This window comes from Bos mutus, chromosome 16, assembly GCF_027580195.1.
Source record: "Bos mutus isolate GX-2022 chromosome 16, NWIPB_WYAK_1.1, whole genome shotgun sequence".
Taxonomy (NCBI): Eukaryota; Metazoa; Chordata; class Mammalia; order Artiodactyla; family Bovidae; genus Bos; species Bos mutus.
This window is the reverse complement of record NC_091632.1, coordinates 4,842,994-4,857,944: the sequence shown is the minus strand read 5'-3', so window position 1 is coordinate 4,857,944 and position 14,951 is coordinate 4,842,994. Positions and strand designations below refer to the sequence as shown.

The 14,951-nt window shown below is 40.1% G+C and overlaps 1 protein-coding gene across 3 annotated transcripts in view; it reads right to left on the bottom strand.

Moving 5' to 3' along the window:
• The window catches only part of CR2 (complement C3d receptor 2), a 49,341-nt gene extending 34,821 nt beyond the window's left edge, over window positions 1-14,520 (bottom strand). The window contains exons 1-2 of one of the 3 annotated variants that reach the window (XM_070384610.1): window positions 14,297-14,520; window positions 1,215-1,394 (exon numbers count right to left, since the gene is read on the bottom strand). In XM_070384610.1, the coding sequence (XP_070240711.1) occupies window positions 1,215-1,394; window positions 14,297-14,354 (238 nt within the window). In that variant the 5' untranslated portion in view covers window positions 14,355-14,520. The remainder of the gene's footprint in view (window positions 1-1,214; window positions 1,395-14,296) is intronic. The other 2 variants (XM_070384611.1, XM_070384612.1) reach the window with 2 other exon arrangements.
• Between the last annotated feature and the right edge of the window lie 431 nt (window positions 14,521-14,951).

The following is a 14,951-nucleotide window of genomic DNA, read 5'->3' as shown; positions in this document are numbered from 1 at the left end:
AAATCTCTCTCCAAACCAATTATTTTGCTACTACTAAAATCTCTCATTAAATCACTGAGTAATAAAATTTACCTTTCTAATGCCGGTTGCCACTGGTCCAGTAAATGTTTCATGCCACTGCACACATTATCATTTAGAATCACAAATGCAGTCATGCTACTCCCCACACCCAAAAAATTACAATCACTTACCAATGTTCATTGGAAAAAAAATGTATGGCCCACGACAGTTAAGTTCCAGTCCTCATCATTTACTATTTCTCACCATGAACCTTGTGTTCCAACCACAATTTTTTTTTCTATTTTGTATTTTTCAAAGACATCATGTTCTTCCATATCTTTATATGTTGACATATGCTATTATTTTCTGTCTGTAATGCCCAGATGTCCCGGTTCTCCTAGATAGCACTTATTATTTATTCTCTGTGATGTCATATAATTTTATCTCTATAGATTAAAAAATTATACCATAGCACAGTGTTTGCTTAAAAGCCAGTCTCTACAAATAGTATAGGAGTTCCTCAGAGACTAGCATATTAATTTATATATCTCTCCCCAACCCCACCATCTAGCTTCATGCTTTATACCTAGTGATTATTCAAATATACTTCTTGAATTGAATTGGGTAAGACTGAGGTGAAACTAATATTAGAATTAGTTTATACTAATTGGCTCAGACGGTAAAGCATCTGCCTGCAATGAGGGAAACCCGGGTTTGATTCCTGGGTGGGGAAGATCCCCTGGAGAAGGACATGGCAACCCACTCCAGTATTCTTGCCTGGAAAATTCCATAGACTGGGGAGACTGGTAGGCTACAGTCCATGGGGTCGCAAAGAGTTGGACACGACTGAGCAATTTCACTGTAATATATATATATATATATATATATATATATATATATATATTAAGATATATATACTTAAAGTTATATATATTAAGATATATATAACTTTTAAGATCACTATAACACAGTACAGAGAGACCATAGAACAAAGTCATGAAAATTATAGGATAAACAGAGTTGGCCAGCTGTGATGATTTAACTCCAATACCCAATATCTAATACCCTTAGGAGTAAAAGAAAACATGGAGAATCTAGGAACTCATTCATTTGAGATTACTGACTAATCTTCTTATCTTTTATCTTGAAAATTACAGGTTAGCCCATAGAGACATGCTATAGACTCAAAGATTCTTCTATTACAGATTACTCACGTTTACAGAATTGCTGAGCATTTGACCAGTTGGAGGTCTTTAGGCAGGTGACAAAGAATGACTTCTTGAAATACCCAGGAAGGCACTCATATTCCCAAGTTTTGCCAACAGCAAACTCAGACTGATCACTCTGAATTTTAGGCTTAGCAAAAGGATATCTTGGCAGGAATTTACACTGACCTAGAGACAAAGATCACAGGAATATCAAAACTGAGAGGCTAAAATCTCTACTGTGCTTCTGTATGGTCACAAGTTACAATGACAAATTTTATCTTTAGAAATTAAATCTAATATGTAGATATTTGGGGGAGTCAAAGAAAATGTATCTTACAGTATGAACGCATATACAGAGAAACAAGCTCAGGAGTTCAAAGACTTTTTATGACAGACTTCAGAAGAAGATCTGGAGAAAATAATTTTTTAATAAAATGCCACAAAGACTCTGGAGTTCCACCTTTATAAAATCTCATAAAAACGAACTAAAATGGTATAAAAACTTTTCTTCAATATCACAGGAAACAAGTATATCAAGTATATCAGATTTTGTGACCTCATCTCATGTAAGAACCTCCAAAATTACTTTTATGAATTAGCATTCCTATTTAGTCTTTAAAACTTTAGGCCCTAGTAAGGAGAAAATGCTGGGCTGGAAGAAGCACAAGCTGGAATCAAGATTGCTGGGAGAAATATCAATAACCTCAGATATGCAGATGACACCACCCTTATGGCAGAAAGTGAAGAGGAACTCAAAAGCCTCTTGATGAAGGTGAAAGAGGAGAGTGAAAAAGTTGGCTTAAAACTCAACATTCAGAAAACGAAAATCATGGCATCTGGTCCCATCACTTCATGGCAGATAGATGGGGGAACAGTGGAAACAGTGTCAGACTTTATTTTTCTGGGCTCCAAAATCACTGCAGATGGTGACTGCAGCCATGAAATTAATAGATGCTTACTCCTTGGAAGGAAAGTTATGTCCAACCTAGATAGCATATTCAAAAGCAGAGACATTACTTTGCCAACAAAGGTTCGTCTAGTCAAGGCTATGGTTTTTCCAGTGGTCATGTATGGATGTGAGAGTTGGACTGTGAAGAAGGCTGAGCGCCGAAGAATTGATGCTTTTGAACTGTGGTGTTGGAGAAGACTCTTGAGAGTCCCTTGAACTGCAAGGAGATCCAACCGGTCCATTCTGAAGGAGATCAGCCCTGGGATTTCTTTGGAAGGAATGATGCTAAAGCTGAAACTCCAGTACTTTGGCCACCTCATGCGAAGAGTTGACTCATTGGTAAAGACTCTGATGCTGGGAGGGATTGGAGGCAGGAGCAGAAGGGGACGACAGAGGATGAGATGGCTGGATGGCATCACTGACTCGATGGATGTGAGTCTGAGTGAACTCTGGGAGTTGGTGATGGACAGGGAGGCTTGGCGTGCTGCGATTCATGGGGTCGCAAAGAGTCGGACACAACTGAGCGACTGAACTGAACTGAACTGAACTGAAGGAGAAAATAGAATTGTTTTTTATTCTTCATTATTTTTTCCATTAACCTAATGGAGTAATATGCCCCCAAAAACATTTAGTAAATACTTTCTGATGGGTACCAGATAAAAGGAGATAGTTGTTTCAAGATATGTCTCTGTGACTTAAAGTAATTGTGATTATGATGATTAAAAAGAAACAAATCTTATTCTAGGAGGTGAGGAAAAAAAAAAACTGTAATGTCCTGATGCTTTACAATGTACCTTGAAAAGAATTTTTCTAGATATGAAAGACAGTTCAAGTTTCATCTCCACAATGATGGTATATTTGAATATCAAATCTATGAATCTCCTTTTTCAAACAAATCTGAAACAGTTACAGGTGCAAGTCAAAGAACAAACATGGACTAACTGACACAAAGGAAAACACAGACCTCCCAAGATTATAGCTGAATCCAGTGTTTTTGTAGCCAACACTTCTATTGGTGGAGTCATACAGACAGGAGTCTCTGGTGGAGGCATAGGCCAAACAACAGGGAGGGAACACAGCCCCGCCCGTGCACAGATAATTGGATTAAAGATTTACTGAGCATGGCCCCATCCATCAGAACAAGACCCAGTTTCCCCCACAGTCAGTCTCCCCGATCAGGAAGCTTCCATAAGCCTCTTATCCTTATCCCTCAGAGGGCAGAGAATGAAAACCACAATCACAGAAAACTAACCAAGCTGTTCACATGGACCACAGCCTTGTCTAACTCAAGGAAACTGTGAGCCATGCTGTGTAGGGCATGGGGAGAGTTCTTACAAAACATTGTCCACTGGAAAAGGGAATGGCAAACCACTTCAGTATTCTTGCCTTGAGAATTCCATAAAGACTATGAAAAGGCAAAAAGATAAGACACTGAAAGCTGAAATCCCCAGGTCAGTAGGTGCCCAATATGCTACTGGAGAAGAGTGGAGAAATAACTCCAAAAAGAATAAAGAAACTGAGTCAAAGTGAAAGGACCACCTAGTTGAGGATGTGACTAGTGATGGAAATAAAGTCTGATGCTGTAAAGAATGGTATTGCACAGGAACCTGGAATGTTAGGTCCATGAATTAAGGAAAATTGGAAGTTATCAAACAGGAGGTGGCAAGAGTGAACATCGACATTTTAGAAATCAGTGAAATAAAATGGCCTGGAATGGGAGAACTTAATTCAGATAACCATTATATTTATTACTGTGGGCAAGAATCCCTTAGAAGACATGGAGTCTCCCTCATAGTCAACAGAACAGTCTGAAATGCAGTACTTGGGTGCATTCTTAAAAATGACAGAATGGTTTCTGTTCATTTCCAAGGCAAACCATTCAGTATCACAGTAATTCAAGTAATCCCCAACCACTAATGCCAAAGAAGCTGAAGTGGAACAGTTCTGTGATGACCTACAAGACCTTCCAGAACTAGTACCAAAAAAAAAGATGTCCTTTTCATCATAGGGCACTGGAATGCAAAAGTAGGAAGTCAAGAGATACCTGGAGTAACAGGCAAATTTGGCCTTGGAGTACAAAATGAAAGGGCAAAGGCTAACAGAGTTTTGCCAAGAGAATGCATTGGTCATAGCAAACACCCTTTTCCAACAATACAAGTGATGATACTACACAGGGACATCACCAGATGGTCAATACTGAAATCAGATTGATTACACTCTTTGCAGCTGAAGATGGAGAAGTTCTATACCCTTAGCAAAAACAAGACTGATTGTGGCTGATTATGGCTCAGATCATGAATTCCTTATTGCAACAATCAGACTTAAATTGAAGAAAGTAGGGAAAACCACTAGACCATTCAGGTATGACCTAAATCAAATCCCTTATGATTACACAGTGGAGGTGACAAATATACTCAAAGAATTAGATGTGATAGAATCCCTGAAGAACTATGGACGGAGGTTCATGACGTTGTACAGGAGGCAGTGATCGAGACCATCCCCAAGAAAAAGAAATGCAAAAAGGCAAAATGATTGCCTGAGGAGGCCTTACAAATAGCTGAGAAAAGAAAAAAAGTGAAAAGCAAGGGAGAAAAGGAATGATATACTCATCTGAATGCAGAGTTTCAAAGAATACCAAGGAGAGATACAAAAGCCTTCCTCAGCAATCGATGCAAAGAAATAGAGGAAAATAAAAGAATGGGAAGACTAGATATTGCTTCAAGAAAATGAGATACCGAGGGAAAATTTCATGCAAGATTGGGCAAAATAAAGACCAGAAATGGTATCGACCTAACAGAAGCAGAAGATATTAAGAAGAGGTGGCAAGAAAACACAGAAGAACTACACAAAAAATATGTTAATGACCCAGATAACCACAATGGTGTGATCACTCACCTAGAGACAGATATCCTGGATTCGGAAGTTAAGTGGGCCTTAGGCAGCATCATGACAAACAAAGCTAGTGGAGGTGATGGAATTCCAGATGAGCTGTCTCGAGTCCTAAAAGATGAATCTGTGAAAGTGCTGCACTCAATATGCCAGCAAATTTGGAAAACTCAAGAGTGGCCACGGGACTGGGAAAAGTCAGTTTTCATTCCAATCTCAAAAAAAGGCAATGCCAAAGTAGCCTCAAACTACCGCACAGTTGCATTCATCTCACACCCTAGCAATGTAATGCTCAAAATTCTCCAAGCCAGGCTTCAACAGTACCTGAACCAAGAATTTCCAAATATTCAAGCTGGATTTATAAGGCAACGGAACAAGAGATCAAATTGCCAACATCCATTGGAACATAGAAAAAGCAAGAGTTCCAGAAAAACATCTACTTTTTCTTTATTGACTATGCCAAAGCCTTTGACTGTGTGGATCACAACAAACTTTGGAAAATTCTTAAAGAAATTGGAATCCCAGACCACCTTACCTGTCTCCTGAGAAATCTGTATGCAGGTCAAGAAGCAGCAGTTAGAACAGGACATGGAACAACAAACTGGTTCCAAACTGGGAAAGGTGTATGTCAATGCTGTATAATGTTACCCTGCATATTTAACTTATATTCAGAGTTCATCATGAAAATGCTGGGCTGGAATCAAGAATGCTGGGAGAAATATCAATAACCTCAGGTATGAAGATGACAACACCATTATGGCAGAAAGTGAAGAGGAAGTGAAGAGCCTCTTGATGAAAGTGAAATAAGAGAGTGAAAAAGCTGGCTTAAAGCTCAATATTCAAAAAATGAAGATCATGGCATCTGGTCCCATAACTTCATGGCAAATTGATGCAGAAACAATGGAAAAAGTGAGAGACTTTATTTTCTTGGGCTCCAAAATCACTGCAGATGGTGACTGCAGCCATGAAATTAAAAGATGCTTGCTCCTTATAAGAAAAGCTATGACTAACCTAGACAGAATATTAAAAACCAGAGACATTACTTTGCCGACAAAGTTCTGTATAGTCAAAGCTATGGTTTTTCCAGTAGTTATGTTAGGATGTGAGAGTTGGACTATAAAGAAAGCTGAGCACCGAAGAATTGATGCTTTTGAACTGTGGTGCTGGATAAAACACTTGAGAACTCCTTGGACTGCAAGGAGATCCAACCAGTCCATCCTAAAGGAAATGAGTCCTGAATATTCATTGGATGGACTGATGCTGAAGCTGAAGCTCCAATACTTTGGCTACTTGATAGGAAGAACCAACTCTTTGAAAAAGACCCTGGTGCTGAGGAAGATTGAAGACAGGAAGAGAAGCAGATAACAGAGGATGAGATGGTTGCATGGCATCACCAACTCAGTAGACATGAATTTGAGCAAGACCTGGGAGTTGGTGATGGACAAGGCAGCTTCACGTGCTGGAGTCCATGGGGTCACAAAGAGTTAGACACAACTGAGTGACTGAACTGGTCAACAGGATCTAAGAATAGCCTTTACTGTTGGGACCCATGTCACACTGTAGGTCTCCTGTTTCTTTTCTCAACTCCTCTGTTTTCCTCCATTAACAACTACAAATGTCTTCAAGCATATACTTTTGCAAAACAGCAAGACTCTATGGGGAAAGTCAGGGTTTGACCTCAATGAAGACCAACTTCACGACCCTGTCATTATTTGTATCAATTCACCCTAATCAAATGATTTAACCTATACATATCCAATGTGAATAAGAACAACCCTAAATAATTCCATAAGCTGAAAACCTGTCTGAATTTACAAGATTTTTTCAGTAGTGATGACATGGACTAAGATGCAACCAAGATCTTGGAGAAGCAAAATGTAGAAGTTAATTTATAACATGACATTTGGGGGTGAAATTAAGTAAGAATCACACTTTCTGGATGAGAAATATTAGGAAATTCTTATCTTCAAAGAGACTTAGGAACTTTCTCTCTTTGCGGGGACATCAACTCTTATTAGTAGGGCTTCCCTTGTGGCTCAGATGGTAAAGAATCTGCCTGCAATGCAGGAGACCTAAGGTTGATCCTAAGGTTGTAAATATACAAGCAACTCCTACAGCTCAACTCTAGAAAAATAAATGACCCAATCAAAAAATGGGCCAAAGATCTAAATAGACATTTCTCCAAAGAAGACATACAGATGGCTAACAAACACATGAAAAGATGCTCAACATCACTCATTATCAGAGAAATGCAAATCAAAACCACTATGAGATACCATTTCACACCAGTCAGAATAGCTGCGATCCAAAAGTCTACAAATAATAAATGCTGGAGAGGGTGTGGAGAAAAGGGAACCCTCTTACACTGTTGGTGGGAATGCAAACTAGTACAACCACTATGGAGAACAGTGTGGAGATTCCTTAAAAAACTGGAAATAGAACTGCCTTATGATCCAGCAATCCCATTGCTGGGCATACACACTGAGGAAACCAGAAGGGAAAGAGACACGTGTACCCCAATGTTCATCACAGCACTGTTTATAGTAGCCAGGACATGGAAACAACCTAGATGTCCATCAGCAGATGAATGGATAAGAAAGCTGTGGTACATATACACAATGGAGTATTACTCAGCCATTAAAAAGAATACATTTGAATCAGTTCTGATGAGGTGGATGAAACTGGAGCCTATTATACAGAGTGAAGTAAGCCAGAAGGACAAACACCAATACAGTATACTAACGCATATATATGGAATTTAGAAAGATGGTAACGATAACCCTGTATATGAGACAGCAAAAGAGACACTGATGTATAGAACAGGCTTATGGACTCTGTGGGAGAGGGAAAAAAAAAAAAAAAAGACTGATCCTTCCACTCTATAAGGGACCAAATTCAAGGACTCCAAAAGCAGTGCTGAGTCCAATATTGAAACAGCTTTTCACAAAGATATACGTGACTGTGTTGCTGCTGCTGTTTAGTCGCTAAGTGGTATCCGACTCTTTGTGACACTGTGGGCTGGAGCACACCTGGCTCTTCTGTCCATGGGATTTCCCAGGACAGAACGCTGAAGTTGGGTTGCCATGTCCTTCTCCAGAGGGTATTCCTGACCCAGGGATGGGACCCACATCTCCTGCTTGGCAAGTGGATTCTTTACCACTAAGCCACCTAGGAAGCCCATGTGTGACTATATGGAATTAAAAATAAACTCATCTGTTTTCTCATTAAAAAAAAATAAAATAAAATAAAATCAGGACTAAACATCAGTATAAATAATGATAGGATCTAAAATAGAAGATAGTGACAAAATATTGACGTACACATCACATAAACCATGTTAAAACTAAGTATGCAAAGGAGTTTCTAGAGAACAAAAATATATTTAATTCTTTATTTGTGTTTAAGGAGATTTACCTGAACTGGCTTAGAAGTCCATTTGAAATGAATAAAGAACAAATATATAGGATAATAAAAATAAACCTGAAATTTAAGACAGATAGCAGATAGAAGGAGAAAATATTATAGATAATGAGAATTATTATGATCAAATATCAAAACACTGGTTTCCTTACTATTTGATAATTTTTGAATGACCAGTGCAGGTATTAACCAAGATACTGTCTTAAATACAGAATATGCATCAGTGAACATTAGACACAAGGTTCTCACCTTCATGGAATTTATATTAAAATAGAGGGAGGTAGACTATAAATAAATAGATGATATATAAAGGAAATAAACAGAATTATGTATCAAAATGTAATGGACTAGGAAAAGAGGAGACAGGATGGCATACAACTTCAGTTATGATGATTAAGGAAAACCTATGAAGAATAGACATTTGAGTTATGACTGAAGGATAAGAAGGTGTCAGCAAGGTAAGGTGCTGGGTAAAAGCAATGGATTTGCTATGCCTTAGGAATAGACTAGGGCTTCCCTGGTGGCTCAGATGGTAAAGAATCTGCCTGCAATGTGGGAGACCTGGGTTCAATCCTAGGGTTGATAAGATCCCAGGGCATGGCTACCCATTCCAGTATTCTTGCCTGGAGAATTCCAATGGACAGCGGAGACTGGTGGGCTATAGTCCATGGGGTCACAAAGACAAAAGGCAAGTGTGGCTGGAATTTGGTGATCAGAGTGAAATGGGATGAAGCTAGACAGCCCAGCAGAAAGAATTGCACAGGGCTTCTTAGTCTACAGTAGGATGTCACCATGTTCTTTTGGGTGGATGTCATTGGAGAGTTCAAGCAAGAGAATCATGTGATCTAGTTTAACTTTTAAAAAGAATAATCTGGTAATTGGATGGAGAATGGACTGGACTTTTACTTTCAGAAGTAGGAAGTACAATCTGGGGGCTATTAAAGTAGATTAGCCCAAATAAAATAAAGCTTGGATACAAGGAGACAGAAACAGATAAACTAGGAATATACTATAGAAATAAAATTGGTAGGACTCCATTGTACTAGATGTGGGGCTAAGGGAATGGGAGTATTCAGTAATGGCTTCAGGCTTTTTTAAACAAAATTTATTTTATTTATTCATTTATTTGACTGCACTGGGACTTATTTGATGCATGTGGGATCTAGGTCCCTGACCAAGGATCAAACCAAAGCCCCCTGCATTGGGAACACAGGGTTTTAACCACTGGACCACCAGGAAAAACCTAATAAATGGCTTTTAAGCTTTTGATTTGAGCTACTTGGTTGATGGTAATACAATGTATTGAGATTGGAATGGACCTGTGTCTGTGTGTGTGTGTGTGCACACGTGCACGTGTGTGTGTGCACGTGTGCACATGTGTGTGTTGTGGGGAATGTACAGAATTGGTTCCACTTTAGACTTGGTATATTTAACATACTCAGTGGACATTAAGATGCAAATGCAATTGCATGCACAAATTTGCGTCTCAGGAGAGAGCTCAGGGCTACAGATAATACGTATGAGTCATCAACATATAAATAGTATTTAAAGTCATGAGACTGGATAGCTCTCTTAGGAATAAAGTATGGAGGAAAACAGAAGAGGCCCAGGACTGAACCCTAAGACCCTCTAAAAATATTAGAGATAGGGCAAAAGAGACTAAAGGTAACCAGAGAAAATAGGTAAAAATAGGAAAAAATAGATAAGAGTGTCTTGTTTTGGAAGATGATAATGAAAACTGTTTCAAGAGGCAGAAGTCAGTCAGCTTTTGCTGAAAGACTGAGAAAGATAAAGATAGAAAAATGACCATTGGATTTGTTAGCAGAAGGTCAGTACTGACCTTGATGAGAATAGCTTCAAGACAACAGTGTGGAAAGAAGCCTGTCTGGGAAGGACTAATGAGAAAAATAAGTGTGAGAAAGTAGTCAATGAGAATTTTTGCTGAGAAAGATGAGAAAAAGGACAAAAAAATGGAATGCCACTGGATCATGAAAAGCTTCTTCCTGCAACCAAAGAAAGTATGCCCTGGGGCATATTTAACTGCTGGTGGGGATCATCCAAGGGAGAGATACAAATGGATGATATGAGACAGGGGATATCTGCAGAGGTAAAGTCTTTGCACAGGAAACAGAGGATGGATTGTGATCATGAACACAGAAAGAGGAGCTGACTTTTGTCAGGAGGAAGGATACTTCTTCTTACTGAACTCCTAGATATATGCAAATGCTGGGGATTCATCAGGCAATAAGACAGATAAAGGCCTTGTTCTCATGGCCTGGTAAGGGAACAAACAAGTAAATAAATTAAAAGGTTTTATATGATGATAGGTGCTCTGTGGAAAAAAGAACATGGTTATGTGATAGAGTGACCTGGGGCAGGAGCTACTTCAGGTAAGAGTCAAAGAGTCAGAGAAGAATAACAGTGGGTCTGAGACCTGAATGTTGAGGAGACAGGTAAGGGGTGACCTGTAGACAAGTATTTATCAGAGGAAAACTAGTGCAATAGCTAAACAAGTGTGACTCCAATTAAGGAACAGAAAGAAGGTCAGCATGGCTGGAACAGAGGTGGTGAGTGAGGAATATAGAGAATTTCAGAGAAAGGCAGAGGCTTGGCATTGAGTTTAAGGAGCATGGATTTTGTCTCAGTGTGATGGGAAACCCTTGGCAGGTTTTAAGCAAAGGAGAGAAAAGGATCTGATTTCAGACAGAGGTAAATGATTGGAAAATAGGGGAATTTCTTTTAATGATTTTGTTTCCTTAGTGTTGAGTGAGGTGAGGCTGTCAGTCAAGGTAAGAGTGAAATTTAAGAGTATAAGAAATTTGAATTGGTTTATGCAAATAGGCAAAAGGGGAAAAACAAAACCACTCTGAGAAGGAAATTTGGTCTTTAAAACTTTAAAAATTGCTTCAGAATTTTTCAGAATGCTTGTTAAATCTTGGATTTCTAAGCCAACTCCCAGACATATCTCTGGAAGGTAAGATGGAACCTAGAAACCAAAAGTCACCATAATTCCTCAAAAAATTAACAATAGAACTATCATATGATTCAACAATTACATTTCTAGGGATATATACAAAGAAAATGAAAACATTAACTTGAAAAGATATCTGTACCCCCATGTTCATAGCAGCATTATTTATACACGTAAACATAGCCAACACATGGAAATAACCTAGTTGTCCATCAACAGATGAATGAACGAACAAGTTGTGGATGAATATATACAATGAAATATTATTCAGCCATTAAAAAGCAAGGAAATCCTACCATTCACAACAACGTGGATATTTGAAGGCATACTGAGTGAATAAGTCAGAGACATACAAATAATGTATCATTTCACTTATATGTGGAATCTAAAAACAAAAATACCAAACTCCAAGAAAAAAAGAGATCTGATTTACCATTACTGAAGACAGAGCATGGGAGGAGAATTGGAGGAAGATGATCAAAAGTTTTAAATTTCCAGTTATATGAAAAATAAGTATAGCAATGTAATGTACAACATGATAACTATAATTAACATGGTTTTATGATGTGTGGGAAAATTGTTAATAGAGTATGTCCTAAGTTCTCATTGGGCTTCACTCATGGCTCAGAGGTTAAAGCATATGCCTGCAATGCGGGAGACCTGGTTTCGAACCCTGGGTTGGGAAGATCCCCTGGAGAAGGAAATGGAAACCCACTCCAGTATTCTTGCCTGGAGAATCCCATGGACAGAGGAGCCTCGTGGGCTACAGTCCACAGGGTTGCAAAGAGTTGGACACGACTGAGCTACTTCACTTCACTAAGTTCTCATCACAAGGAGAAATTTTTTTTCTTTTCTTTTTATCTTGTGTTAACTAAATGGATGTTAACTAAACTTACTGTGGTAATCATTCTACATTATGTGCAAATCAAACCATCATGCTGTACACCTTAAACTTAGTGATGTATATCAGTTATTTTTCAATAAAACTGGAAAAATATATGTATGCATACTTTTTGTAAAAGGAATGTCAAGAGTTTCTTAAGCATCCTCAGAGGCAGGAACTGGCCAAGAGCCAAGGGATGGACAGGGGAGGGTACAAAGTAGGAGGAGGGTATGAGCAGAGCATGAGCAAGAGATCATAGGGTGACAGTCAGTCAAGACGAGCAGGAAGTGGTAGGGAATCAGGAGGGGTATGCTTAAGTGAGATCCAAAGTCTTAATTCCACAGTCAGTAGGAAGCCCTTTTAGATTTTTGAGCAAGGGAGTGAAATAATGAAAAAGATATTTTTAGTTTTCATGATTGGAAAGGTTGGACAAGTATCAGAATAACCTGTAAGAGAGGAGGTTGTTACAAAGGTAATCATAATGAGAATGATCAGAATACTGGTGTGAGAATGATAAGACAAACAACAGAAGCACACTAGTTATGACAGCTGGCAGTTCAGTAAACCTGCTCTTTCATGTGTCTGGAGTTAAGTGACTGAGAGGATAGTTCTGCTCTGGTACTGGAAGGGGATGCTCTGGCATCCTTGGGGGAACAATGAATTGGCAGGGTTGCTAAAGAAGTTGATTTTCAATTGATAACATCCTCTCTGAAATTTAGAAAAACGAATGGAACGCTGGCAAGAAGTCTGGTCAGGAACAATGCCACAAAGATGTGTTAGAGAAAGTTGTGAAAGTACATTTGTTCAAAGAGAGTTAATAGGTAGGAGAGAGAGATAGTGGTTTGGGGAAATGTTCAATTAAGGGTCAGGAAAAAGTTGAATGTTAGGAAGTTGACAAAGTAAACTGTAGTAGAACCAAAGTATGCAATATCCCCTAGCAAGCTGGCAGTGGTCAAGCTTAAATGCTGACTCCATCAGAACAGATCCAGATAGTCATCTTATTACTGGCATTTAGTAATAACACCAAACATCCAGCTTTCATTTGCTTAATTTCATCTGCTATTCAGGGCAGTCCAGTAAGGGTAGGGCTGCTTATCAATAGCTTCCTTTTAAAGGTGAAGAAACTGAGGCTTGGGAACTAAATGACTTGCTAAAAGTCACGTAGGTATTGAGGTCTGTATACAGTAAATTTCTTATCCACTGTCCTCTGAAAATTATTAGACAGTTATACCTAGCCTATTACCAACAGACTCCAATCTTAATTTATAATTTAAATTACAATTTAAAATTAAACCAATCTGGAGGAAGAAAATTATCATAAACGTTGAATGACACTTTCTGGTGCCCTTGACAATAAATAACACAAAGAACTGCAGTATTTTATTCATATATCAGCTTTTCTAAGTAGCTCCAGATGTTTAGCATTTAGGATCTCTCTACCAATATCACATCAAAATTTAAAATATATATATATATATATGAGAATCACGCCTGGGAATCAGACATTGTTTCTTTTGGGGAAGCTAGCTGGAGGCTGTGCTGTTTTTATTGGCAGGGGGGCGTTCAGTGTGTGCAGAAACTCCCGCGCCTAGCGGAGCATGCAACTGCACTCAGCACAACTAGGTTTCGGATAAGGGTCTCGGCATTAGCGCTCGCAGACCTGAGGGACCCAGAGCGCTGAGCACATGCTGAGTCCCGGCCGCTCGGAGCCCGGCGAGCACGGGGCGGGCACGTCACGCCACAGGATACACTGGACAGATCACATAGTGCCATTCCGTCATGCATCCAGCGATACTGGTGGCCCCAGCACGGGAGCAGCGAGCGAAGACCTTCAGGACCAAGAGAGGTGCCCCAAACGAGCGAGAAGCAGGCAAGGTTGTCCCACCTTCTCACTTTTGACTGCTTCCTTTGCATCGTGGCACAGAGGCCATCCCGGTCCCAGACGCTTCCCTACCTCCATGATCCCATTCCCAGCTCACCGAGGACCCCCGGCGCGAGAAGAGTCAGGAAAACCCAGATCGGGCCCGCGGCGCCCATGCCACGGCTGCAGCCCCAGCGGCGGGATGCGTTCTGAGACCCGCGAGCCTCCAGCAGCTCCGAGAAGACAGGGCTAGAGAAGCTGGCAGCTGCAAGCAGGGGAAGGTGGGCCCTTAAGTAGTATCTGGCACCACGTGCTAGCCTGAGTGCACACCTGCAGGCTGCTGGGGGCGGGACCGCACCGTGAGGGTGGCAGAAGGAGCTGCGGGTTGGCCCGGGGCCGGCGGGCGGAGAAACTCTGATTCACTGTTTGGCCCAGACGCCAATCTTTAGTGCACTCGCTTTCCAACTTTTTGGACCGCGCAGCCCAGGGCATCTACTTTTGCCGCTGGGGCTCTGAAGCAAAATAGCACTACCCTGACCGATCTATGAGGCTCTCCTGTCCTGTCCTATTCTATCATCTCCTCTCCTCCCCCGTCCAACCCTTCCTCCCTCTGCTCACCCTCCCTTGCCCCCCTCTCCCCTTTCCCTTTCCGCTTCCCTCACTTTCTCTCTCTTGAAAATTCTGGTTTGGATCCGCTAAATTCATTTCAAAAGTTATTCATGTTTCCAACCTTCCGTTTGAAAACCGTTTACTTACAAAGGAAACTAAGGAAT